This window comes from Molothrus aeneus, chromosome 7, assembly GCF_037042795.1.
Source record: "Molothrus aeneus isolate 106 chromosome 7, BPBGC_Maene_1.0, whole genome shotgun sequence".
Lineage (NCBI taxonomy): Eukaryota > Metazoa > Chordata > Aves > Passeriformes > Icteridae > Molothrus > Molothrus aeneus.
Genome location: NC_089652.1, coordinates 22,459,440 through 22,484,419, shown reverse-complemented (window position 1 = coordinate 22,484,419; position 24,980 = coordinate 22,459,440). Strand labels below are relative to the sequence as shown.

General features: G+C 38.5%; 1 protein-coding gene across 3 annotated transcripts in view; it reads right to left on the bottom strand.

Moving 5' to 3' along the window:
- RBMS1 (RNA binding motif single stranded interacting protein 1) overlaps positions 1-24,980 on the bottom strand; it is a 140,936-nt gene that overhangs the window by 47,394 nt on the left and 68,562 nt on the right. For all 3 annotated transcript variants that reach the window (XM_066553672.1, XM_066553674.1, XM_066553675.1), the window contains exon 2: positions 15,738-15,913. In XM_066553672.1, the coding sequence (XP_066409769.1) occupies positions 15,738-15,913 (176 nt within the window). The remainder of the gene's footprint in view (positions 1-15,737; positions 15,914-24,980) is intronic.

The window sequence follows — 24,980 nt, the reverse complement described above, 5'->3', positions numbered from 1 at the left end:
GATTTTTCCTAACTAATTTTTGCCTACACTTATAGAAGATTTTTCAATTTACCCGTTTAAAAACACACATATGAAGTATTTTTAAATGTGTAAACTGTGCAGAGTTATGGTTTTCAAACATCTGTTTGCAGGGACACAATTGCTGGTTGACATTAAAAGTGCTGTTTCCTGCCAAAGATCTATTGAGTTTGTTAACCAATGAGAGCGAAAGACCACTCTGGTTTTCCTTATAAATTATGTGGTATTGTTCCTTACAGAAAAATTTTTAAATATGCAGAGATGTGTGCAAATCAGATAGAATGGTTTAGAAACTAATTTGCTACTATTCTGCTTCTAATACAGAATATTGTAATTTATGTGAAATGCTCTTCCACTGAAAGCATTACAGAAAGTTTCACCATAAAAGACAGAACTGAGGATCCTTTGCATGAAAACAGTTTGCAGTTATTCAGATAGTCAAACAATAAATCTCAGAATTATCATAAATTATAATAAATCAACTAAAATGCATTAAGATGATTCAAACAAGAAGTTGCCAGTAAATGCTACAACATCAGAAAAATCAAGGAGTCTGCTTCTCAGTGTCTGCCTCACAAAGCAGGCTGCACTTCCTAATCTCTACTGTCCAGCATCCAGTTCAGCAGTTCTGGAGAACCCTGACTTTACAAAAAGAAAAAAAAAATATTCAATTAAAAGATACTTGGAATTCTTGGCTAATTCACTTTTTAGTACTACCATCACTCTTACTTAAGAAAACACGGGATCATCTACATTTTCTGCAGCAATTTGATGTGCAACTACTGACAAGGCTATTCCAGTATATGGGAAGAGATTACAATTTCCTACTGTTACAAGATGGAAGAACAAAACCATGTTCTTTTAAGAGAGCAAATGGTCTCAACCCTGTTGTTTTCTTACTCTAGTGCTACAGAATGGACACAAATTATGTACTGAAAAAAAATCTGCATTTTTCACCCAACTGAAAGCTTGAAACAATATTATTTGCTAATAAATTATCATCGTTTCTGTGACTCCCAGAAAGAATATAAAAGACATGAAAGCATAGGGTTTCACATGGGCACAAAAGATACAGGTTTTTTTTTTTTAATAATAATTCATTTGCAAGCATAGCAAGAAAGTAACAAAAAGGTTCAAATTACAAAGCTGAAATGTTGTTTCTACAGTCTAGTGATTTTTTTCATCCTTTTCTTTATACTGAGAAATGATCACTACTCAGGACAATGATTTGGGAGGACGAGAAATTAACCCAGATGAATGTTAATATGTAGTTATAAGCCAAGCTCATGGCAGGTCTGCAGATGTGCATGTATTGATTTACCACTGCTTGCTGTTTTAATCTGAAAGTACAGCACTACTTCCATGCTCAACCATAAATCTTGGCAAATTTCAGCCTCACTGATTTTGCAGAGCCTACACTAACAGCTTGAAAGAATAAAAGCATGAAGACATAAGAGAGCAGTTCTTGTTATTCATAACTCTTTCCTCTTCCCTCTGTTAAAGAGTAGAGATCAGCTTGGGAGCATAAATGAGCCTCTCTACCTGAAGACATTTTATTTTTGAATTCCTCCTCCTCCATCCAAGGAAGCCAAATTCAGTCATTGTCAGCACATGATGCATTGTCCATTATTTTGGCTATTCCTAAGCATATTTCTTTTTCTTGTGGGAGGGAATTAAGGAAACAGGCGAAGGGAAAATAAAATCATTTATCTACACTTCCCAATACTTTTTTCTCTTGCTTAGTCAGAACAGTGTAAATCAAAATGATTTTATCATTTGGCTACAGGCTTAGCTAGTGTGAGATTACCTCCTCTCTGGATAGATAGGCAGACACCTATTAATACCACAAGCCTACATACTTGCAGAAGATTACTCTTTAATTTATTCTTGCAAATGAATTTCATTTCTGGTGAAGGTTGCTAACCAAGTCTTATACATTCAGTTTAAACAGACGGTGCCTCAAGGAAGTCATCAGTCTAGAAAACCATGAGATTGAGGACTGCCATAAAAGGGCACTTTCAACCACACCCCATTTCCCAAGCCCTCATCCATCTGCCAACTCCGAACTACAAAAAACTGTTTCACATTTTGTGAAAATTACATATATAAAAAGTACATACGTCTATATGTACATGCATACATAATGTTTTTTCTTGCACTGAAGATGTTTTGTTGCTAGTATAATGCCTAGCATTGATAACTTTTTTTAACTACATCAATGTATTTTGTATGTTTTGCCCTCTGGCTTTGTAACATTAAGACAACTGAAAAGACAAGAGGATTTCCAACACTTGGTCTGCCGGGTTAAAGTACACTACACATAAAGATAACTGTTTGTCCTTACCTCTAGCTTGCACTAATTTAACACCCCATCTCAGAAAGTGTTGGCTGCCCCTCTTCTGTCTGGAAGGCTGGAGAGGGAAAGTCTCTATATGTTCAGATAACTTCCAGTTTCTCTGAACTGCATTTTAAAGTGGTTCTTCTATGAAATACTCATAGTTACATCCTGCCTTCAATAGCTATTCTATACTGGGATTAGCACCTTGTAATGAAGACACTACAATAAATAAAGTACAAACTCCTTTAATTTCTGGTAACTTAATGTCAATCTTATTAGAACAGAGCTAAACGGACAAATTACTCAAAATCACTGCTAAGCCTTCCAGATGCCTTGTCCCCTTAATAGCATGGCACGTAGACTTTATCTCTATTTGAATCTGCTTCTGCAGTCTCAAGTCCCAGCTGTGCTGAATAGCAAATAACTCCATTTCAATAGGGAAGATGGTTGTACTAAAGTAGTTCTCTCCAGGGGTCAATATACTTCAGAAGGGCATTTAAGTGGCTGTATGTTATTGAGCAGAAACATCAGCTCACATATTATTGATTGTAACTGCACGGCTCTGTTGAAAAGATGCCTGCAGTAGTATTAAGTGCTGAGACAGGGATAGAGGAGTGTTATGCATTAAAAAAATACTATCCATCTGTTGCCAAATTTTAGATAGATGAGCAATCACAAGCTGTAACACAAAATCTAAAGTGCAACCTCTGTAGCTGATGCGTCAGGGTCATATTCAGTGACACTTCCTCAGTTTCACACTGCTTAGATGATCTTTTGAATATTGACTGAGGAAAGCAGGAGGCAGAGTTTGATTTCTGCAAAGAGTATGTAATAGATACTTACACAGAAATCTGCTTTTGGTAGCTTAAATGTACCCTTTTCTTTAAAACATCATTAATCTGTTCAGATCCCATCACTGCAGCAGCCCAGGACAATGGAAGCTCTCTGGAAGCACTGCACCATCAGCCCACTGGGCCCTGAGCAGCAGCCAGGGCTGCAGGCCCATGACCTGGGCACCCCCAGACTGCCCTGCAGGACACACAGAGCCCTGAACCACATGTGATCCCCAGCCCCTCATCTCCAGTGACTTTTGCAAAATGACCATGTAAATACCATCATGGAAGGGTAAGCCCAGTGTCCCAGACTGCACTTTTGGCAGTGTGCCCAAGGAAGCAGTCGGATCACTGGGCTTCACAGTGAAGAACACAGATGATAGAGGTTAATCCTGGCCTAGCAGGGAAAACCCAACCCAAAAGTATTTGTGCAAAGGGAGGAGTCAGCTGGGCTCAGAGAAAATTAAGATCTTCCAGTTTGCTGTGTCAACTGCAAACCTGGATGGAAACTACATGAAGCAGAATAAGATATACAGTCAAAAGTTTCTTAAAAGGAGCATCTGGGGGAGCTTCACAAACCCAGAACATCAGCAGCCACAGAAGGCATTAGTCAAAAAAACACATTTTTACAGAGTCAAGAAAAATCAATCAAACACTGCATGACTGCAAAGTTGACAGGTAAGCCCAAAGTCAGTAAAGTCAATCCATTATCACCACCTTTCTTGAACATACTCAGCATTACATGCCAGCAAGGAAGCTTGTATGACATGATCACAGTGTTTCTGGGCTTTACAGACCTTTTTGTTTCAGAGAGCCTGAGATGACTATTTCTTTGCCTGCAAGAGGGCAGCAGAACAAGCTTTTCTCTTAGAAGTGATAAAGTACTACAGGAAAGAAGCTGTAACTCCTGAGGATGAATCTCCATGCCTGCACTTCAGGTTTTAAAATAGTTAGTTTTCTAATTTTTCCAATCAATTTAATTAAACAAGATGCTTAAAGCAATTCAAGTAGAAACTTTAAAATACTTTATATAAAACCCACTAAGAGGCAGAGAAATAGAATGGATACAATTATCACATAGGAAAAGACTGAGACTGGAAAGAGGCAAAGGCTATATCCAGTGTCAGAGAGCCACCCCCTAGTAAAGAGTTAAATAGTATCTAGGTCACTCTAAAGTCTTTCCTGCACACCCTCAGCTCACTGCATATCGGAAACGCTGTGTGGGAAGGCCAGGGAAATAAACTCACAGACCAAGTATGACTCAGACTGCAGTAATTTAATGGTACTTTTATTCCCTTAAATTATCTTTGGGATTAAAAGAATCCCCACCCTTAACATGGAACCAAATCACAATGAAAGGAAGAAACCACAAATCAACAGATCTTAGTGTTAACAAAAGGTATCTAGAAACAAATTAATTATTAATGGCAAGGAGCAAAACCTCTCCTAGAACATACTATATGGTCAGAATAGCAGAAGGTGAAGAATTTGAACCCCAGTCAGATGTTCTTCTGAAAGCCTAGTGAGGATGATCTCAGTAACAGGAATGTCAGAGAACTGCCTGCCAAAGAAATAAAGGAGAACTGTCATAGCCAAATGCTGACCTCTACCACTAGGGGAAAGCAGCTTGAGAGAAACAGCCTCACATTTCCTCCATCACTGAAGAAGTTGAACTCAAGAGCTGTCAAATCTCTTTGGCACAAGCATGAACAGAAGTATTGAGTCCTAAAGAAGGCAGAACACCAGTGACCCAGATCCAAATACAAATCTAGCAAAATTCTTGAGGGGAAATTAAATTTCTTGTAAATTCTCTCCCCTTGAAAAAAGCAAAAGTTTGGAAAAAACACTAGTGAGCAGAAGAAAGCGTTGTCCTCAGAACTCCCTCCTGACTACAACACACAATTCTGAAAATTTACTCTTTCCTCTGCACTTTAAGCTGCCTTCCCATCTCTCACTTACGGAAAGGACAAAACAAGGCACAGTAACTACCAGAAAATGATGAGCAAATCTAAGATGCCCTAAAGGCACTCAGATATTTTCTATCACAAGGACTTGAAAATCTTCATAGAGAGAAACAAATTAATTTCCCCTTTTTCATGGCAAAAAATTAACTGATTTTGTTGTAGTGATATAAATAGCAGTGGATGCCCTTTTCAGTAGAGTTTCTATTAGTATATCATTACAACATTCTAAAGAATTGAGCATCTGGTTTTGCAGCTATATATTTAGATCTGCTCTGTTTCTAATTAAACTATATTTTTTTTAAATCCCATGAGATAAAGAAATGAACAATGTTCCCAAAACCTATATCCACCGCTAGGATACCGTTCAGTAACAAGTTACCTTTAAAAGTCAAGTTTTTCTTCTGCTCACCTTTCAGCTACATCCAGACCAGTGAGCCTCTGCTCCTCAGATTATCACCTCGATCTCAGTTCAAGTGTTAGATGGGAAACAGTTAACAGTGCAGTCAGAGCTGTCCCCTCTTCCAGGAAGGGCCACTCTTTTAAAAATATTTAATGGCATTTGTGAAACTGCATAATTCAGAGTAAGTATCCTAGACTTCAAAGAGAATTAACAAATATATAATTATTTAAGGGATAAATAAAATGGGAGGAAAAAACCTTCAGAATTTCCCATGGGACAAAGTAATATGCAATTCACTTGAGAAGAATAGAGGATTGGGACATGTTCTTGTGTATTTTTAAAATGTCATAACTCTGAATATTTGGAAGATGTTCAAAAAGAATTGATCCTAATTTACATTTTAGAAGTACATTCACGCTGAGGCCTTTGTATGATGATGGACTTTTCAGCAGCAGTCCTGGCACAACAGGCTTTCACTGCTAGTACTGTACCTCTGTTCTGAAATGTGGAAGCCCTGTAAGCTGCCACAGAGAAAAAGGAACAGAGAGCAAGACTTTCCCTCTCATTATTTGAGATCTTCAAAATGTAGCACACAGACTTTTGGCAACAAATAAGCCTTAGCAATAAAACTTAAGACAAAGCCTTCCATACAATAAAAAACATGTAGCTTCAAGTATGGGAAATGTAAGAGTTTAAATACAGGATCTCTGGGAAGGAGGGGAGGAAAGGCAAATCATTTACAAAGAGACCTTTCCAGATCAAGAGTATCACAAACAGTGATGAGGAAAGGAAATGCACACTGCTACTTCAGCTCGGCTGGGTACCCCACCATGCTGATACCTTCAGGCCTTGAAGGGAAAGAGTCTCTCTTCTCTCTGCCAAATATCTTCTCCAGAACTCAGCCAAGGCATTCAGGCTTAACACAGGGGAGATTTCTGCCTGGGGTACTGCACAGCTACAGGTTGAAAAGAAAAAGAAACCACAGTGCAGTGCCAAAAGAACCAGACATTGTGGAGTTCATCTGGCACTCAGCACCACAAAGCTCAGCCCTCACCACCAGACGAATCCTCCCTGCACACTCTGGAGCAGGGAGTGATTTCCAACCCTTGCTGGCAGCAGGAGCAGTGGGTCCTGGGTGCTCTGGGCTTTCCAAGATCAGGCCTCTGGGAGCACACTGCACACAGACAGCTTCAGTCAAGCTTGCCATCATCTCTGGGGCATGGGGAAGCATTTCTGTTTGTGAGCACAGCAGTCTCTTTGGGCTTTGATATATACACTAAATGAAATTATATACTGAACTATAAAACTGTGCTTGTCTCCACACCCCAAAACCTCTTCAGTTACCCTTTCAGCAAAGTCCTTGAAACCAGAAGTAAGTAGTTTGGATATTTTTTAAGTCTTTAGATTTATTTCTGACATTAAGAGTTTGAAAATAAAAGATTTGAGGTTTCTCATGTATCTGTACTACCCTGTATGAAGCTCTTTTCTTACCATTTTAGATCTTTTATTAACATAACACTTATTTCAATATTGCATTCACTCAGACATTAAAGTCCTTATTAATGCAACAGAATAATTGTTGATACTTTGAGAAGACTTGTGAAAGCTTATTAGTGACTACAGGTAAGCCAAAAAGCAGCACTAGGATTAGAAATATTAATGATGTGTAAAACCTAAGCCCACAATGTTTTCCTAGGAAAAAATACTGACTCAGACTCTGTCTTCTAAAGACATAAAATTACAAACTGCAAAGAATATGGAAAAAAGCATTTAAGAACAACACATATTTTATGCTAACATATTTCAGTTAAGATGTCCAAAACAATCAGTTAATTAAAGGTAATTATTTATAACTAAAAGTGAAGTTACACACATTTTGGTGGGTAATTTTTCTCTTCTGGTAAAATAAGTAAGAGAAGAAATGGAAATGTAAGGTGCAAGACAGGAGTAGAAATCAGAACATATTTCTTCCACTGCAATTGATTCTGTAAATGATTAACTCAACTCACACAGGTTATTTCAAGTAGAATATTTGTACTAGTAACTGTGTCAAAACAGACCCCAGATTGAAGTATTTTCTTTTTGAGTTTTCACTTGTGGTTTTTTTTCTGTGTCCATGTATCATAACAATATCAACATTCAAATTAAAACTTGACTTTTTTTCCAAGGTACAGCACATCTATCTACAAAGATCAGACACTTAAATGATGAAATTATTAATTTCATCATTATGAATTCTTAATTAATTCTTCTCTCAGTAACCCTTTATTGATCTAATTTTCTACAGAGTTTGTCTGAGCCTTGAGTAAGGCAACTGCTCAAATTGAACTGAGGCAGCTAATATTTTCTGAATGTCAGAACAGGGTAAAATTTTAGGAGTTGGGGGAAAAAAAATTGAGGATCAAGTCTTAATATTCTGTGGAGGTTTTTTAAAGATAAACACTGTTTTCTCTATTTCCTCAGTTACACATTTCATTGGAGGTAGCAAGATCTGAATTAAATTAATTAATTATATTCAACTAGTTTACCAATATTTGCTACTGCTTTCATTCTGCAGGTAAATATGAGTATTTATTATGTGGGTTGCAAAGTGTTAAAGGCCATTGTTTGTCAACCCAAAATGTAGCTCAGCAATAATGTGGGTATAAAAAAGGTTAAAAGTTTATAAAAAAAAGAGTGGCCTTATAACATGTCAACATCAGATGTCTCATTTTTTAATTTCAAGGAGTTAGCATTAGAGAAATCAGAGCTAAGCAGAATGATCCTTTAGCAAACAAAGTCAAGACTTCACAGGATTTCTACAAGTTTCGTGATAACGGGGTATTGGACATTGGATATAAGAACCTGCTTGCAAATACTGATCCTGATTTCTACTCTGAATGGTTTCCTGAAGAAAAGGACAAGCTTGATGTAAGCACACTGAGGCCAAAACCAACTTGGGCTCTAAGCTGAGTCAATTCTGGACTGGTTTCTGACTGAGACGCCTGCCTAAGAGGTCTCTGACAGAAGGGGCAGTTTTTGGTATCATGGAACCCACCAAAAAGCCTGATTTGTACTTGTTAAAATTTTCAGTAGTCCACTGGAATTAAACTATCCCCTTCAAAATGTTCTTGGATTACTGGTTATGCCAGTGAATAACTGCTGCTACCACTTCCCATCTGCATCAGGTCCCAGCCATTGTGGAGCTGGGGACTGGGACCCTGATCAAAGACATTCCAACAGCTGCCACTGGACATTTCTTTCCTGCAGCTCTGCGGTTGCATCTCTGCACAGCAAATACCCAGCCCTGCACTACCAAATCAGCTTTTTGTTTTCCAAGAAGAGATCTTAAATGGTGGTAACTTTTACCAAATCTGTTTTCCTAGTGCTCCTTTTACAAGCAGCTGCGGCTGAAACATTCCTTCCACTCTCTTCTCCCTCGCCCCCACTTCCTCAAGGAAATTCCATGGGATCACCATTCCTCTGGCCCCACACTGCAACAAAACTCTCATCTCCCAGGGGACAGGGAGTTTTGCAATCACTGGATCTCCACATCTGCGAGCACAGGCAAACACAGAGTTCCTTCGCAGTTCTCTATTTGAATTACTTGTTTTTTAAACAATGTGCTCAGGGGAACTGCTTTTAAGTTAGGCTAAGCGAAATACTGACTTAGAAAAACCACAATCTTTGCTTAATAAAAAAATGGAAAGAGAAAATTAAAACTATATTTGTTTTAAATTTGAGGCATGTCAAGAGACTATCTGCATCTGGAGGATAGGACAACTTTTCTCTCAACTGCAATTTCCCTGAAAATATCTATGGGTCCCTAGTAACATTCAACATGAAAGCATTACTGTAAAAAAGCACCCTGGAACTTCTCAGAGAGAATTACAGTGTAGATTTCATTTGATCATGAATGTAAAGCTGTCTGAATTTTATTTCTAGCTAATTAACGTCCAAATATTGAGGGGAAGATAGAGAGTCTTCCTTCACATCATGCCAGGCTAGACACTTCATGACATGACTGCTGAGATGTGTTGCTAAACAATAAAAAGGAAACATTTAAACCAAACATCACATCTCCAGGCCAATCACAGTTCCCATGGCATACCAAGCAAATGCCTCACTACGTGTGGCAGTCAAGCCCTGGCAAAAAGGAGCATTTCAGCCTCCATATCAGGCCTACATCTCTCTGGTGCATCTGGCAAAAGGAATATACAATAACAAATTCTATTTCTCTTCAGCTGTAGAAATGGGATACATATTTTTGACAGGAACCTCCCAGGAACCTCACCAGCTCAGATAGAAACCAGCAGAGCCAGTTTACACACCACAGTGGCAGGCCACTCCTCCTCTGACAGTCTGTCTGGTTGAGAAACTGGGTGCATCAGCTGGGCAGAACACAGTGGAGATTAGCTAAATCTGGTCCCAGGGTTCCTGTGGGTGTTTCTCTACTGTGTTCCACACCACTGCACAGGCAACAGCATTGGCACAACCAGTGAATGCATCCAGGGAGCACACCTTCACCATCCTTGGGGATACATTTGCTCTGAAGGGCAAAACTGAGTGAAAAGTGCAGTTAAGGAAAACCTACTGCAATTAACACAAACCCCAAACCATGCCACATTCCTTCAACAGGGAATAAAGGTAAAACGTGATGCTGGTATTATACAAACAAGCTGAACAGTACAAATCACATACTGCTCAATCACTAAGGAATCTCTCTCCTCCTAGAACCAAATATTATTTTGTAAACCTGGTGTTATTTATTCAGATGTGTATGCAATCATACTGTTTTTAAAAATGCGCACATAACTCTGAAAAAAAGAAATTTGCAGAGGGCTTCTTTCTACCCTAAAAGGTAGAACAATAGATAGGCTCCTGCTACAAAATAATCAGTATTAATACTGTTCTCAAAGGGAACAGTTTCAGAGACACTGATGTATCACATTTAATTATATGACATGAAATCATATTCCACATAATTATTAATGTAATACCTCACTGTAGCCAGCAAACCATGAAAGAAAAATGCAAGAAAAATGGAGAAAAAAGGAATAAAGAAAAAATACTTTAAAGAGAATTGGAGAAGTTGGCTTTGAAAACTTTCGTTCCACTTCCACTTAGCCACTTAGGGATTGTGTTCATGTGCTATAACTATTTCTAAGCAGAAATGACCTGCCCAGATCACCCTCCCAAGGAGTTAAATGCAAGAGATGTTCAGACTATTTTCTAAAGTCCAGCCTTTTTTTTTTGTTTCTAATGAGATATGCTGAGTAAAATTAACAAATTTCTTGATCTTAAGTGACCACAGTGGTGCCAGCTCCCTGCTACAGTAAATGTCTGAGCTCCAGTTCACCTCTTTTCAGTCCTAAGTATGTTTGAAGGAGATGAGAAATGGCAACATGGGAGAGGTCACAATTACACAGCAAAGAACATAGAAACATTAATATGCTAATGAATGTCACATGACAATGAAAATACGTCCTGTATTAAGAACAGGGAATTGAAACAACTTTCAAGTTATCTTGCCTCAAAACAGGGAAACATTGCAGTATATAACTAAGTATGTTTTGGAAACAAAGCTGTATATCACATCTGGGTCATATGCTTCAACAAAACCATTAGCCTGCCAGGTGTTTTAGCTATGCCTGTGTTCATGATGCTGAGTATTTAGCAAGGAACCCTTAAATTACTCTCTTAGCAAGACAGGTGATTTCAGAATGCACATATGCAAGGGCAGCCACTGCAAGGTTCTATTTCTGTGTGCAGACCATCCTGGCAGAGAACAATGGCCTGCTGTGGTAATTCTATATTTTGTTATCTTAAAGCGGCTGTTTTCCTCAATGTAATCCCATTAAAAACCCACATTATGACCCAACAGTGATAACTTAAGGGGGAAGGCCAACTAAGTGAAACTGTCCAGAGGAAAAAGTGATTTCAAAAATATCACATAGACTACAAACAGCTTGATGCAAGTAGCAGAGTGTGAGAAAACACTTGGAAGGGAAAATACCAAAGGGTAGGCTGACCAAATGATTTATGCTGAACTGAACAGAGGAGACTTGGGTTAAGCCTCAAAGCTTGAAATCTCACCCAGGGACTGGGGATTGTCAGGAGGATGAAGGGTCTGCTGCATCATTCTCATTTAATGATGTACATTTCACAAAAGGAGGTTTTTGAAGAAACAGCATTACACAGACACAATGCTGCTGCAGGCCAGCAAGTAAATCATAAGCTAGACAGTGGAAAGTACAGGGCTTTGGAACCATGTGGCTTCAGCATAAAGGTCATCCTCAGCAAAGCACAGTGCTTAGTGAGAGTCTGGAAAGCACCTAGAAAACATGTCAAAGCAAGTTACAAACTCCTGGCTGAATTTGCTAAAACCCAATCACGTAAGTCCCTAATCAGATAAGCAGGCTCAACAATTTCAGTGAATAACTGGAATGGATTTAATCTTGTATCTTCAGATCCAGATATTCAATAAGTTAAAAGAAATGATTAAGAGCCGCTAATAAGAAAGTATAGTTAAAGCCTAAATAATATATTCAAAACCCATCTGAGCTGAAGAAAGCATATCAAGTACTGATATCCACACCAAGAGAAGGGAGTGCAATTAGGCATGGCTGAAGTAAACACTGCTTCAGCAACCCTGTCAAACCAGCTCTTCATGGCAGAGGCTTGCTCAGTGCAGCAGGTCCCATGCAATGGCACTCCAAGGTTGTGAAAAGAAACCACACAGCAGAGTCAGGCAGCTTCCTGCAGACTTTCCCAAACCTCACTGGCTCCTGTCCTCTGCTCCTCTCCTATGTAGCTGATTGCTCCTGTCCAGCCTCCCACAGAAAAGACAGGACCTGTGGGCCACTGCATGGATTGCTTTGCCTACTCCCACATCCCTGATGGGAAGCTCTTATGGCCAGGGCTGACTCACATCATGTCCCCCTGACACTCCTCTGGTTCTGAGCTGACTGTTATGACATCCTTGTGACAAACAATACCTACTTTAGTCCTCCCCACACTTCTGCCTCTGGCACAACTGATATGAAGAAATTTGGTTTCTCAATGCAGAACTGGAGTAGCAGGCTCAATTTTGAATGAACTATTCAGAAATATGGCAGCTTCAGTTCCCACACAAAAGCCAGAAATATGCTCTGAAAAACAGCCGTGCTCCCAAGCCCTCACAACAAAAACACAATGTGCTCTTTTCAACCAGGAAAAGAGCTTCTCCTGATAGAAAATCAGTTGAAGGTGAAGACAGATTTGTGGACATGTATACTGGCAAATTGTGCTCTTGCCAGGAAAATACTTTTCCACAAAGCTGGTGAACGTTTGTTCACTGTGTTCATAAATACTGCACAGCTGTGCTACAACAGGAGAGCAAGCCCAACACTTCCATAATTGATAAGGGGTTTTTCTAGTGATTCACCAAAAAGAATAAAATGAAGTAAAAACATGGCCAAAATTAGCACTGCTGTCGTGAGAAGAACAATGTAAATCCTGACTAAATCAAATAAAACTCACAGTATAACAATCCCCCACACAAGAATTCTGTAGATTATTTGAGCTTGTATTCTGAGGGATTCTGTCAAAAGCAATCTTTCTCTACCATAATCATCATTGAAAATAACTTTTCAGTAGGCCATATATGATACAAGTCCATGACAATCAGAAGGAAAAATCTCTGCAGATAGGATGTTTCTGGTACTTGCAGTGACATTGATGTTCTTCAACCATTATTTCCTCAACCCACAGGTGTTCCTCTGTCTTGTCTGACATCAGCCAAAAGACACAAAACAAGCCAGTGACATTTTTATGTACATCCACCAAAAGCTGCTTATTGCCAACTAGCAAGATCATTTCTACAAAATGCAGAGCAACCTTTCCACCTATTCTTAGCACCAAGCACTGCAGTGGACACCCTCTTAGGATATCAAGGCCTACTCTATATGGAGAAAAGGAGCTAAAATTACTCTAAAAGCCTCTCAGTAAAATCTTAGGAATTTAGAAAGAGACAAAAATATATTTCAGAGACCTGGAGTAAACAACAGTCTCTTCATTGACTTCTGTGTGTCCAAGATTCTATTCTCCATTTATTTTGTATTATATCAGCTTAAACAATGAACATGGCAGGTTCACTTTGAAGAATATCTTGCCCTTTACATCCTAGAAGCTTAGGCAGATTTCCAAGAAGGAAAAGTTTTGCATCTGAAACTTCACATGGTCTACAGAAGTGGATTACTGAGCTTTGGTGAAGAGGGAGAGAGCTGCCATTTCTATCTTACTGCCAAATCCAGTTAGTTGCTCAGGGATCATGTTGTCCTACCTAAAGTTTCTGGACATCTCATTTGCTTCCTCAGCAGAAATGGAGAATGGAGACAATCTCCTTTCCTCTTAGGTAAAATCCTTAGGAGGGAAATATCTCACAGGAATAAATGTCATAACCTTCCACATCTGTAAATTCACATCAGAATTGATTTAACAAGTTCATGGCTGAAGTTTTTGCCTATTCTTTATTTATACAATTCATACTATTCCAACTACAATTATATATTGAACAGTAACAACAAAATTGGAATCTTTGGTTATTTAAGAGGAAGAGGACCAGTTACAGCAAATTATTAAAAATATTTTTTCTGGGCTGTTCATGCATCAATGACATCTGAGACTGTGCAAACCAAAATGTCTTCAGAAAGAGATTAAGGAGCTATAGTAACCACTGCACAAATAGTAGCTACTGGGGTGGTTCCAGTGCAAAATAGCCTCACAGCTCTGTCCTAACATAACATGAGTGCACAAGCCAAGGTTTCTTCATCAGTTCAAAAGACAAAAACGGGAAGGAAAAATCCACTTCTGAAAAACATGCATTTGCAACTAAAATCCAAGTTACAAGAGGTCATTGTCACATAGGGAGCTGTAAAAATGCTTAATTTATCAACAAGCCTTTTCAAAGATTGATTATCTATTCTCTTCTCTGCAAAACACAAGGATTTCATTTGCTGTTGAAGAAATAAGAAAATAGAATTTTTTTTCTTTAAAGATCTGAGAGCAAGCTGTTTTTATTATAATACTAAGATGCCTTCTATGTGACTACTACCCTGAAAGTCCATTTTTTTTAAATTAAAAAAGAAAACATCTCTGTAAATTAGGTATCAGATTTTTTTCCAATATACAAAACCAAAGTACTTCACATAAGCTCGGATCCAAATTTTACAGGTTTTGCTATCAATTTTTATTACTGGTGTTGTGCTTTATTTTTGTATACTCCTATTTACTTATCTGCTAAATGGAACATAAAATTATTTTTTAAATTGTAGCAGTAGCATTAAATTCAAATCTTAATAATTCTTCATTCGAAATAGACAGATTTGGATGTTTTCCTACATGTAGTATTGAAAATTTATCTGAGTACTTTTGATTTCAAAATAATCCAGACAGTGCACTATGAATTTCAGAAGTACTAAGACATTTTAAAAATCCAGTAAAACATTTAGGCAGGTGATTTTAAACAGTGTATAAACAACCCAACTGTACAGTCTTTTGACACAGAACCCATATTTGAAAGTAAGAGGCATGTGCTGCTGTAAAAATTCAAAAATAGAACAAATAACTCTCTTAAGCAAAAAAAAATCTTAATTTAACAACGTTGCCTAAAAGCCCTCTGCTAAACCAAGTCTACCCAGAACTTCAGCCACTAGACAGGATTCTTACAAGGACCACCTATTTCTAATCTTAAAAATAACTGTGCAGCAAAGTACAGCCATTAATTAGTCTCAAACTAGGATAAGCCTTCAAATGCACATTGTAGTTTACAGTGATTCAGAACAATTACTCAAGTTTGTATCAACAGATTATCTCAGCAGTGAACAGAGGAGACCCTCTATGCAGGTTCTCAATAGCAAGTTTCACATTTAGGTATTAATTTTATCTGTGATTTCAACAGCACAATGGGTAATCACAGCTTTTACAAAAGCAGCGGGTTGCTTTAGTTCACCACTGTATTCTCACTTTCTGTGCTTCTCCAAAGCATCAAACAATCTTTTCCTTCTGATTGCCAACAAAGTTGAAACATGCCACCATATCACAGCATGAAGCTGTTTGTTTATGTATCTGGTTTCCTTCCCTCATAATCCAAACACTCATCTTGGGTACCTACTACAAGCTTCTAAGATACGACATTATAATTTACATTTAAACGTTGTACTTACGGTTGGCATAGTTTTACCAGGTCCTGATCAGTGGTGTTTGGAGGCAGTGCTCTGATGTAAAGGTTAGTTTTACTTAATTGATCCCATCCTGAGTTGCTGCTGCTACTACTGTTGTTATTACTGCTGGTGGTGCTGGGACTAGGAGGAGCCATTGGATGGGCTGGTACAATGGACTGCTGCAAAGGAAAAAGCAGGTTAGAGTGAAGTACAGGTAGCAATCACAGCATGCACATCAGCTCATCCACAGCAGCCTGCTTACCTTGTGGAGCGCTGTGTTCAACCTGTTCGTAATTACCCACGGATTTTAAATACAACTGCTTTCACACCACACTTGGGACAGGATTCACAGGCACATCCTAATATCTCCAACCACCACTAGATGCATGACACAGGGTCAAATTATATATAACCTCCACTGAATATTACTCAAAGGATTTTATCACTCTTCATTGTTTCATCTCATGTGAAAATGAAATAGCAACTATTGTTCCTCTAGGTTCCAGCACGTACAAAGTTTGTATCACTATGACTGTTTCACATGTCAAATTGTGGCAGACACAAAGACCATGCACTTTCCTTAAACTATCAAAAAATACAAAAATAATTAGAAGCCTCTTTTCTATCTCTTCTGGCTTTTAGTACATCATATAATACTGCTATTATTTTTTTACAGATAGGGAAGGACTACAGGTAGCTTAAGGAAAATACTTTAAATGAATGGTGTGCCTTGGGAGAACTTTCATACTGCTGTCTGTCTCCATATTTGTGGATTACTTCACAATTATCAAGAAAAAGGCTCTATATAATGGCAAAAAATTCAAGTTTCAAAAGGAGAAAAGCACAGAAGCACTTCTACCTACTCTTCAAGGTATCTAACCTTATTGCTCTTGCAATCAGACCCCAATGGAACATAAAAACATCCTAGAGGAAATCTAGAGCAGAGAAATCATTTGCATTAAGAGAAGTACAGCAGGGCACTGTACAAAAAGTACTATGAACCTGTCTGTGGTGTTGTAAGAGAGGAATACTTTAAAAAAAATATACTAGAGAACTGAAGTTGACTGTAAACATCTTGTGACTCCATGGTTTTCACTGACAAAGTGGCTGCATGTGGCTCCTTTCCTGCAAAAGCCTGAGGTTCCACCACAAACTCATAGCAAAGAGCTGCCCCGTGAATACAGAGGAAAGGCACAGGAGGGGGAAAAAATAAATTAGAATATAAAGTGAGATGTCAATGTAGACTCACTTGTTCCCACCCTAGCGCCACCCTCTTCCTTGGATTAGTACAAACAGTTGTATGGCCACAAACTGAACCCAAAAATGATCTTCCCTGATCTGGTACACCACATGTAGGCTTTGCACTACGCAAAAGCTTTGGCTGTCACAAGGCAGGGAATGGGAATGTGAAAGCAGAGAGGAAAGGATTAGAGTTTACCTCTGTTTAGAGCACTCATGAAACTACACGCAAGAAAAGTGAAACTATTTTGGAGATAACCTCAAGAAATTGGAATGGAAGTGTGAGTGGGAGAAAAGTACAAAGGCATGTCTTATATCAGATACTTTATGGTAATTATGTGTTTCTTTTTTGTGTTTCCCTAGGAAGGTTTTGAAATCTTCCAATTTGGCATGTTGCAAAGTTTATTATGCAGCTATAATGGCCTGGAACAGCCAACTGCAAAACTTGCTATAAAATCAACATTGATAAGTAGTAACATTGTTGCTGCCCAATTTAATTGAACTGAAAATTACAAAAGAATGAAATACATTCCTGATCATTCAGCATTTCAAAACTAAGTATCAATATTTCATTGCCATAGGGTTAGAGATTTTTGTTGTTTTTAATAAAGATTTTTAGAAACATCAAATCTCTTCCAAAATATTTATATTTGGAATTGAAGCACTGATCTAGAATTTCTTCCAGGGAAAAAGATTAAATGCTCCCTTCCAAGTTTGCAATGGAAACACTGACGGATTTTAACAATAGTAGCACAAGTCAGCCTGTCAGACCACTCTTCTTCCAGTAACGCCAGGCAATTATTTTTAGGGTTACAAGCAATGCGGAATGACAGAGCAACTAGTTTCAAAACATTTTCACAACAGAAGAAACTTAGTCTGGCACAGTGAAATTATCTTCAAAAAGCCTTCAGTGAAGTTCTCAAAATGCAAACAGTGATCAAATGCAAAACTGCTCTGTTTACGGTTTCAAAATGTGCACGCGCAGCTGCCAGAAAACTCAACATACACATACCTGTCTTCATCTAAACTGGTTTATTTCTAAATTACAATGAAAGGCTAAGAGCCTCTATTAAGTTTTTCAGTCTCTTTGGTTTGGTTTTGCTTTTATTTCTTAGTGTTTTCCCTTAAAATCTTTGTTTTTCTATGTTATGAAGAACTGGAGTTTTGTAAAATCTTGTCACCAGCTGGCCAAAGGCAGGAGAGGAAAATGTGTGTCTGTGTGTAGAGAGAGCAGGAATCCTAATTCTGTCTGTCTGTAAAACATAAACACTCCATTCTGAGAAATTTAAACTTCTATTTAAACATGAAGATGTTCTAGTGCCAGTGGTCACATTCAAACATGATGGGAATGTAAATGGGACTATAGTCGTCTTCCTAAGTTTACAGACAGAAGGTTTTTCAGTGCTTCCAGAGAGACTCATACCTTCACAAGCCTTAAAGGCTTTACAAAACCCATGTGCTGAGTGTCCTGCAGCTCTCAAAGCCTGCAACCTAACGACAGCCAGCCATTAAAGGGACAGTGACATCTTAAAGCCATACAACTAAAACACGTTTTTTACATTAAAACTTTAATTTTAAAATCTGAATCACTTTTTCCACTCTGTTCTTCATCGACGACTACTTGTAAAAACTCAATTATAGCGGTCCCTGTGTTGTTCAAAGGGGCCTTTTTTTCCAGTTCTCTTGCTGCAAAGGGTTGGTTGGCAGCGCAGCCGCGATGCCGTGACTGTGCTGGCGGAGCCTCCTACGCGGCCAGCGCGGGCCAGGAGCAGAGTTTGTCTGCTGGCCGAGTTGCATCACCTCCCCAAACAACATCAGCCAAGCCGATAAAAGCCCTCTTCTGCCTGCACAGCTGCATCCACACCTGGGCTTTCGCCAACATATTGATGTCAGCGGCGATGTATGACTTTTTTCCACACCCCTGGCTGATACACAGTGCTTTGCTGGCAAGACATTCTGCAGTGGAGACCTGGCCAAGGTTCGGGGTTGTTTGTTTAGAAACAACTTTTACAAACCTTAACTGAGTGCTCTGTCTAAAACCTGAAATAAAATTTGAAAAGTTTTGGTTTACAAACTGTAGTTTTTGCTAAAAATTCATATCAAAAGCTGTTCTTAAGTTTTCATTACATGGACCTCACAATAATCTGCAATATTGCAACATCCATAAAAATATATTTATTAATTTTTCTTCATAATCATTGCATCTTAAATTAAAACATAGAACTCAAGGACAGGAGGAATAAATGTAGGCAACAGAACATTATTTCTTGTGGCAATATTCCTGTTCACAAGAAATACCACTGTCACACTGGTTTGCCATTTCCTCCTCAGTTTTCACTCCAAGAGGTAATTAGCGATCGTTCTTTTTACACAGCAGTTTCCTTCCTGTCATCTTCAACAAACATCTAAGCAAAAAAGGCCAGTGACAGAATAATCAGCCCATCTGCTCTATGATCTCCCCAGCCCATTCTGGAGCCAGCTGTGAGGAGCCTGCTCTCTTGAGAGACCTTCCCTCCAGCCCTCCACAGCCCCACCACAGCAATGGGAAAACCACAGGTACTTATTAGGAAAACTAAAAGCTCAGTGACTGAACAGTCCCTATGAAGTGCCTTAAAACAAGGAGAATTGTTTGCCTGTGTTTCATTCTCAATATAAACCCCAAATGGGAATAACTACAAGTACTGAAAACCAGCTGGAGAATATACTCATCTTATACGAGCCATTCTGTCTTTCTTATAAAACATTCTATGTTTAAGGACTGCAAATAAGTCAGAGCAGGATTTTGCCTCCCTAAGAACAGAAGAATCTCTTTGCTGTCAACAGATAAAAAGAATAAAGACAACAAACCAAAATGGAATAACCCAAAGAAATTCCTTTGACCTGGGGGTTGGGAGATACTGACCCCTGCTGCCTTCAGACTACAGAATTCCAACAGAACTTCAATGAGCAGAAGACAACTTGGACAATGACTGCAAGTCATTATCCCAAAACAGAGTATGATCACTACAGTAGCATTCTATTTAAGTCTCTTTGTGCAATAAAATATGCATATAAAGTTATATAACATGCTAGCATTTAATTATGAGTTTAATCACTCAGCCAAAGTTCCTAATGGGAAAAGTACCATGAGTTTTAACAACAAAGTTCTCACACATCTACTCTAAATTCAAACCATAAATTGCAGCCCACATTAACTATCAGATTTAGCCAGAATTGCTACTTGGATCATCTCATAGCATCAAAATCTCATCAGCAGTGTTTCCTTAGCCTTGCTCAGGTGACTAAGCCAAAAGCACCTGCTTACCCAGCCTGACTTTGCCTAACCTCCCTGATTTTGAAAGCAGCACCTTCAGTAACTGGCACTGATATAAAAATTATCATGCATTCTCTGTGGATGTGTGTAACAGTGAGGAAAAGTATTAAATCTGGATTTATTTTTTGTTAAATTGGGCCTTGCTTGTTTATTTATTAATCTACCTAACACTTTAGGTTAGAGAGAGCTTTACATGTAGAATGAAAGCATGGGCTCAGTAGAATAGAAGATGCCATACCTAGTGGAGCAAGACACTACAACACTTTGTGCACAGCTTAGGAAATAGGATCTCATTTGGAATTAAATCATGTCCCTAGAAGAAAGAACTCCAAGTGTTTAACAGAAATGAGTGCTCATGGATGAAGACAGTTGCTTTATTACCCTTCTTTAAATAAGGTAACATTCAACCTTGATCACTTATTCTAAGCCAGCAAAGTGACAGCTGCAGCAGAGATGCCATTTTGAGTGTCCTGCACTATTCTGCTTCATGTTTTTCCTCATCATGTCTGAAACATTACAGCAAGCAAAACTGAATTTCTGGAGACCTTTCCAAGTTCAATTCTCAGTGGACATGAGTCAACCAGTAGAAACTGAAAGCTTTGCTGCTGCTTTACTCACATCTCCTGCCTTAGGGTAGCTTCTCCAATTGCTCTTCTTTAGTCTGTAAGCACTTGTCACAGGAAGATTCAACAATCAAATCGAAGCATTTTCAGCATGACACCAGTATAAAGAGTATCTCAGAAGCTCCAGACTTCTGTTGAAAATCTCCTCAGGCAGGAAAACCTTGATACCTGCTCCCTTTTTTTCCTTTAAACCACTGCCCATAATTTCTCCTTGCACGGGTGAAAAACATGATCTCATAGTGACACTGTAAGAGTCAACAGGACCATTCCAGAAAGGACTGGTGAACTCCACAAGGCAGAAACTATGGATATTGTGTTTTGTGATCAGAGCTATCTGCATACTGAGGATGCAAGGCTATTCCATCTTTCTTAAGGTGTTAGTGGTTCAGCCACGCGGAGCAGAAACAACTACTGAGAAGATGTGGGACCCTGAGGGTGGATGCTGGCACTGGGCAAAGACTCTGCCTGTTACAAAGCACAGGCAAACCAGGAGCACCTGGAGATCCAGCCCCATGTTTCTCCCAAAACCCCCACTCTAAATGTTCCATATCTTGGTATGAAAGTGCTATGCCCAGAATACTACAGCTGGGATCACAGCAATGATAGACTGCAATAAAGAGAATGAAAATTAAGTAATCAAGGAAAAAAACCATATCTACTGAACAGGGAAGCCCCCTTGCCTTAATAGATAAGTTTTAACAGGAGCTTTACAAGATAAAAAAATATAGGGTTATACCTTTTTTCTTGCCTGAATTTTACAGCCAAGTCCTATGGAAACTGTTTTTCTAAATACAGATAAGTCTTTTTCATACTAAAAGGAAACAAAACCATAGGTGGATATCATCATGCATCTATGAAGATAATAATACAAAAAAAAGTTATTTTCACTCTGATATTTGTTTTTAGTTAACACTCTCTTTCTTCTTTGTTGTACTTCAACTAATTTGAACCAATTTGCCAGTAAGAAAAATGTTTCTGGCAAAATCCAGGGAAGCAGTTAGTACATTTTTTTGAGTCATCTGAAGAAGCCCTTCCTCGAAATACAGAAAAGCATGAATGAGTAGGTACTTCTCACAGCTTCCTTTTTAAAATGCCTTCATGAAGAGTGGCTCTACCAGCAATGAAACAAGACAAAGTCTAGCACAAACCCCAGTCATGACTCAGATCCTCCTAACAATTTCACTTCAAGACTCACCTGATTACAACCCAAGCTCATTCCCCACTGAGCTGTTTTGCTTCCTTTCCTCAGATTTTATGGCAACATAGCAGGACTGAACCTGTTCTCACCAGAAAGCAACAATTACTGAAACCAGAAAGTATTGAAGTAAATCATTCCAGCTTCTTATAAAATGTCACATTTTCATATTTTGACAGGAAATGGAACCAGTATTATTTAAATTACACATTTAAAGCTTAATGCAACAGCAATCTTCTGCTAGCAATGAAAGCAAGCTCAAAAATCTATCTATATCTTTTCTATGGAGACACTTGAGAAAGTGTGAGCATAATCCTGGCCACACTGAAGTTTATGACAAAAGTCACAGTGATGCTTTGAACAGATCTTTTTTCTCCAAGAATAGGGTGTGGAGAATTTTTTATTGTTATTACTCAAGAAAAAAGCTTTCTTACTTGGAGTTGGCAGGCAAGATGGTAACAATAAAGCAAGCAATGAGCACAAGAAACTCCTCCTGGTTCAGGGAGCTCTTTTAGAGTCCCAGAGATAAATGAAAAAACTTCAAAGTTCCCAGGAACTCACTTACTCCATTGACTCTATCCCTTGGCAAGGATTTTTTGGTGCTCCACTAACTGATTCCCCTAGTTCAGAGACAAATAAAAAGTGCAGAATACACAAACCTAGCCACACTACAGCACAAAAGCTATCCCAAAGGAGAACAAGGGGAGTGCTGAACTGGGCCACATCCTGTTCCTTTCCAGATGTCATGAACCCTCCCTTTCCCCTTCCACCTGCTCATCCTGAATCACAGCATCTGTCTTCCCTGTCAGTTTTATACCTGGATTTCCTGGACAATCCCCTGAAACAATACCTTGTTACTGTGCCCTAGCCATGACAGACTTATAGACACATATAAAGCAAAAGACTTAAATTTCTGAAATTTCTGAACAAGGTGCAATCCAACAGCTAGGCCACATTTAAAGAATCTGAAAAGAAAGTCAAGGTGCTGAAGTACCCAAAAAAAGAGAGCATGGTACTAAGATCTACCAGACAGACAAAAAAGCATGCATATGTTTTTGTGGTTAGCACTTCACTGGGCAGTAGACACAAAAGAATTCACTGCCAACTCCCTTCTTGATTCTAGTACATACACAGGCCTATTTTCTTCAGTGAAACCAGCTAAGGCTTTTGCTCAGAAAGCACCAAGGACTGAATATCTAGACTATGTTGAAGTTTTTGCTCCAGCCTGAGGAGTCAAATTACAATTAGAAGAAAACATCCATTTTCAGAGAGGTGTAAGTTGCATACTGATGGATTATGTAAGCACCTAAAAGGTAGCAAGTCCAATATGTGGCACAATCCAAATAATACAAAATTCCTCCCTTGCATTACACATCTCTTGGTACGTGTTAATAGCAGGGTATAAAATCTTACAATGTTCTCCACAAGAAGAAACATTCAAGATACCCTTTGTAGGAGAAATGCTTCACCTGAAACAGCCATTACCTTAGAAACTCATGCAGTAGTTCAGACTAGATCACAGATGGTCACATCATAGCCTGCAAATCACAAGCTCACAAGCACTTCAGTGGCAGCTCAGAGGACAGTCCTCATGGAATTAAAGTAAAAAATTATTCAATAAGCTCTTCATAAGCATTAAGAGGTTCATATTGGTCCCTTTACATTGTAAATAGAACTCTGCTTTAGCATTTATTAAGCAGGAAACTCCTACTCACTACCCCCATTTAAAATCTCTTCAGATGTCACTCACTAAGATCTGAAAATAAATAATATTATTCTCTGACTGCACTTACAGTGTAATGGAAGAAGTGGGACTTAAATGTATGGAAAATGAGAGACATGGCTTTATCCTGGACATTTTTTGGCTCCCTTGTAGGAAAATACAAGAGAGCAGGTAACCATTTCTCTAAGTAAATCCCACAGAAATAAGCTCTGGCAGTGAGACTTCTGCACCACTTAAGGCAGTTACTTCTGTTCAGAGGACAGACTCTCATTAGAAGAATGTTAATCTCCAGTTCTACTGCTGTTCAATTTCTTTGTCATTATCTGTTGTGAACTTTTACTTCCAGTGCCAACAAACAGGGCCATGGACAATTTTCCATGTGATCAAAAACGTGCTACTTTCAATAGCTTCTGTTTGTGACATTTAAAATGGATCCATTTTATGGTTGTAGGTAGCTACAATTTTAATTTCATAAAGCAGTAAATATGCCATCTCTTAACTATTATGGATGCCATCCATCACTGTATTTTGGAGGTTAATCCCGCTAAATCTGTAAAGTAGCAGAATATATATACAGATATTTTGGCTTATTCAAGAACTGTCTGAATATCTGTATTACAAAAGCTGACAGTACAGCAATAAAACAAACAAAAAAACATGTTAAGAATGTTTGGCCATTTTTTAGTTATTTAAAATAATGGAGGAAGAAAAGCTCTTTTAAAAAAAAAAAGTTTAAAACTCTGCACAGAAGTTTCTGAAGTATTATTTATTCTTCTTTCATAGTGTATTAGACTTTAGATTTCTGATAAATCCATGCAAGTATTGTCTCTTACTTAAGAAGTGTCACAGATTTCATGATGCACAGAGGAGAATTTTGCAGCTTCTTTAAAATACTTCTTTGTCTTTTATACTTCTTTGTCCTTTTTTATTATTTTCCAAACTGTTGGCTTTTCCCCCAAAAACTACAATGTCACCATTCTGCTCATCTGGCTATCCTATCCACCCTCCCTCCATAGACAGCAATTATAGGATAGGAATGGCACTGTATTGAAGATGCATGTCAAAAGAAGCATCTGCTTTTCTGGCAAACTCCACATTGTTGGTGGCATTGGAATTATTGCTATACTGTTTGTCACAGGGTTAGACCACAGAT